The 4226-nt window shown below is 46.6% G+C and overlaps 1 protein-coding gene across 1 annotated transcript in view; it reads left to right on the forward strand.

The window, feature by feature from the left end:
• Positions 1 to 1595: 1595 nt before the first annotated feature.
• The window catches only part of DEPDC5 (DEP domain containing 5), a 131059-nt gene continuing 128428 nt past the window's right edge, over positions 1596 to 4226 (forward strand). The window contains exon 1 of the mRNA XM_012660414.1: positions 1596 to 1653. Within this exon, the coding sequence (XP_012515868.1) occupies positions 1596 to 1653 (58 nt within the window). The remainder of the gene's footprint in view (positions 1654 to 4226) is intronic.

Here is a 4226-nt window from a genome sequence, read left to right on the forward strand (position 1 = left end):
TGTGGCAGCAATGGCAGCAGGTGGAGCTGGCAACTTGCCTGGGGCCTTTGGCCAGCATGTGGCACAGCCCACCCAGGTGGGTTTTCTCCTGAGAGGAAAGATATCCTGACAGATGGGAGGTTAAGCTGAGCCCTGGGTGTAACACCCCCGTTTATGAAACAGGATCTAGGAGTGCACCGATTACATGATGATGTCTGTGAAGCCATGGTAGCTATGGTTATTAATAACCCGAGGGGTGCAGATCATCTTTTGGAGTTTGGGTTTGAAAAGACCCCCAAAGTGAATGAGCCCTTCCCAGCTGGGGCCATCACACTAACGCTCCAGTCCTCAGCCCTTTGCATTTCACAAAAGTTCTTCCAGAAACCCTCTTTTGCCGCCTCTCAGCAGCCCTGTGAGGCCGAATGAGTGTCATTAACCTTCTTTATACACAAAAAACGGAGCTCAGTGGGATCTATTTCGGGTTGTCTGAGAGGGAGTGGATTTCCTCTGCGAGGCCGAGAGCCAAGCAGGCCGGCGAGCGGGAAACGCCTGGAAGTGGCCTGAGTAGGCAGCCTAGCCCGACGCCCCGCCCCCGGCGCGAGCCCCGGATGAGGAAGTGGCGCGGCCACAGAGACGGCGGAGGCCCAGCGAGAGAGGCCCGAGGCGCGGGGGCGGGAAGGGGGCGGGGCCCCGGGGCGGAGCCACCGGAGCAACGCGGGTTCTCAGGTGAGTGCTCCGTGGCCCGGGCGGGCCTTGCGGGCGCCGCAAGCTCGGGGGCGGAAGCTGCGCGGGCGGTGGAGGCTCAGGCGGGGTGTCCAGAGGAGGCGTGAGGGACCTGGAGAGGGTCCGGTCCTGGGGCCCCCCGGCCTGAGGCGGGAAGGGGCTCCGGAGCAGCGGGTGAGTGGAGCTTGTCCGCCCCGGACTGGCGCTTTGGGGGGCTTGAGCTAAGGGGACTGTGGCCGTGCCTCGAACTCGCTGTGTGACCTTGGACAAGTCTCTCTCCCTCTCTGAGACTCAGCGGCTTCCGCTGTGAAATGGAGGCGGGAAGACCCGCTGAGAGTTGGTACAGATGGAGGTTCGGGGAAGGACCAGTATCTTCCTCCTCTTTGTAGTCGCATTGCCCAGGACGTTGGTGGGGAAACGCGAACGGTAGGAGTGTCTCTGAGTGACCTTGTGCAAGTCCCTTGCTCTGGCCCTCACTTTCCTCATCTACAAAATGAGTGGGCTAACCTCTTTTAAGATCTCTTTAATATTTGAGTGTGATTGATGTAGGTGGAGACAAGGTAATGAGTGCCCATTCCCTGCAAGTGAATTGCAGAGATAGAAAATCTGTTCTGAGGTTTGACTAGACCCTGGCCCGGATACCCTTAGTTCCCTGATTCCGTGGTTCTATTTGTTCTCCGTCCTTCCTTGTAATTGGAGGAGTGACTTCATCCAAGAGTCACTTGACACCACATGTCAGCTGTGCAACACCAGTATCTTCACCGGCCTAAAATCAAAGAACAATTGCAAGGAAAAGTCTGACATTCAGCGTTGTCGTTTGTTTCAATGGTAGGCAGGCAAGATGACTTCTCTTCCCCAAGCTTGGAACAGCTGAAGTGAAACAACGGTGCAAGATGAGAACAACAAAGGTCTACAAACTCGTCATCCACAAGAAGGGCTTTGGGGGCAGTGGTCAGTATTGATTGATCTTTGGGAGTTGTGTAAGTTGGCTGAGGTTCTGGTGTATCTGGTGTATCCAGTGCCTTGAAAATTACACCCCAACTCGTGACAATGGAGGCTAGACAGGCAACTTAACAGAGTTAAGCAGCAACTATAATACAGCAACAGGGAGGGTGGTCAGACCCTTCTAAAACATTTGCATTCAGACTTTTAAGGAACATTGTGAATGTTGCAGGTTTACTACCCTTTATTTGTTTAATTGTGTTGTTTATTATAAGTTTACTATGTATGTTTCATAAAATTCCAGCCTGCACTGATTTGGCAGATTAGAGAAACTAAAATGGTATTTGTTTTGCATTCAGTGAGAGAGAAGTAGCGTAGATGTGCATAGAATGGGTATGATCAAAGCATGAACCTTTGCCTGGCTCCTAGACATGGGAAGAAGGGACAGGATGTAGCATGTTATGCTGCACTAAACCAGAATCAGAATCTTGGTACCAGCTCTGCCTCTAACTTCCCCTGTGACCTTGGGCAAGTCCCTAGTTTACCTTATCTGCAAGTTTGAGGGCTTTAGAATAGTTTCTCTTTTTTTCTTTTTTTTTTTTTTGAGACAGAGTCTCACTGTGTTGCCTGGGCTAGAGTGCCGAGACGTCAGCCTAGCTCACAGCAATCTCAAACTCCTGGGCTCAAGCAATCCTCCTGCCTCAGCCTCCCGGGTAGCTGGGACTACAGGCACGCACCACTGTGCCCAGCTAATTTTTTCTATTTTTAGTTGTTTGGCCAATTTCTTTCTATTTATAGTAGAGACGGATCTCGCTCTTGCTCAGGCTGGTCTTGAACCGCTGAGCTCAAGCAATCCTCCCGCCTCCGCCTCCCAGAGTGCTAGGATTACAGGCGTGAGCCACCGCGCCTGGCCTAGAATAGTTTCTCTTTGCCTCTTGAGTCCATAAATCTGCAGAATAAGAGAGCACTTAGCAGTATGATTTTTTTTCTTTTGTAAAGGAATACTTTTACCTTCTGTGTTAACAACTTCATTTACTTTAGAAATTGTGATTAATACAATTAGTCTTTTTTTTTTTAAATTTGTACTTTAGGATGCATTTGCATCTATGCTATGTATGAATAAGCCTCCAGAGGACAAGGACTGCCAAAAAGGGAAAACAATATTTTCTATATCATAGGGTGTTGTGAGGTTTAAGTACGATGATCTTTGCAAAGCGTTTAGCATAGTAACAGGCTCTGCTCAATAAATGTAGCCAGTATAATTACTAGGACAGGAATATGCCAGATATTGCTATACTTAAAATACAATTTCTGCTAAAACGGTCTGTTGTTAACAGTATACTTTGTGTGCTATTGATGTTGCCTAAATATTAATATTTGTGGAGTAGAGCTGAATAGGCAACAGAAGTAACTTTTGGCAGAAGGAAGAATCCAAGGATACATTATATACAGTGTATACAATGTATACAAGTGTATGTTTTCTGCTATAAGACAAAGGTAGCTAGGTGCTGTTTCCAGTTTTCTGCAGGACCATAAATTAAAATGCAATCAACAAATATTTATTAGATGTATACCTGTGCTAAACATAAAGTTTATGAATGTGACAAGGTCCCTCGTCCCTAAGGAGCTTTCAGCTTGATGAGACAGACATGTAAAAAGGAAATGATAAAACCAAACAGAAGGAAATATGTGCTCAGGGGGCTTAATTCAGACTATGGACGTTAGGGGGAGGCTTCACAGAGGATGTAGCACAAAACTGTCAATGGAAACATACCAAATAAAATTGAGATTAACCCAATGCTTCATTTTACTAGGCTGAATTTTTCTTGGGTCTGATTATATATGAAATCTGGACATATTTTTCATGGTGTTAGCATAATTAAAGGCAATATCCTTCCCCTCAAATTAAAACAGCAAAACAATAATTCTTTCTTTATAATTCTGCATTTGTAATATTTGAAAGAGTTCTCTCCCCCCACCCCGTAGGAGAGTCGGGGTAGATAAGCATGTCCCCCTTATGTGTTAAGGGTCTCTTTGGACTCTAATGTGAACTGATACCTGAAGTTTTTCCCTGATCAGGTGCTGCCCTCCAAAGTCCAGGCGATTTTATTTGGTTTGATTTTTATGACATGTGAGAAGGTAGTAAGCTTTATGTAGAAGGAACCTGGGGCCAGTAATCAGTCCTGGCAGTCCTGTTACTAGCTGTCTAACCTTAGGTGAGTCACTTTATATCCCACGTTATTTCCTCACTCCTGTGAGATCCAAAGATTTATTGTGAGGGTCACATTATGACAGTGTTTGTGAAATTCTTTGAACATGGTATAATATAAGGGATTGTGCTATATCTGTGGGAGCCAGCCTATTTTGTTCTGTTGTATGCCAGATACATGATATTCGAGGGAATAAAGGGATGTCCCAGAGGCCTAATATCCGGGGACCAAGGGCTCCTTTTTCCCTGGGATTAGTGGGATAGTAGAAAGAGCATGGGCTGTGGAGACAAAGATACCTGAGCACTGTCCCTCTCAGCTACTCACTAGCTTCCTGTGCAAAAGATTTACTTGTTCTTTTTTTTTTTTTTTTTT

The sequence above is a fragment of the Propithecus coquereli genome, unplaced genomic scaffold (assembly GCF_000956105.1).
Source record: "Propithecus coquereli isolate 6110/MARCELLA unplaced genomic scaffold, Pcoq_1.0 Scaffold665, whole genome shotgun sequence".
Taxonomy (NCBI): Eukaryota; Metazoa; Chordata; class Mammalia; order Primates; family Indriidae; genus Propithecus; species Propithecus coquereli.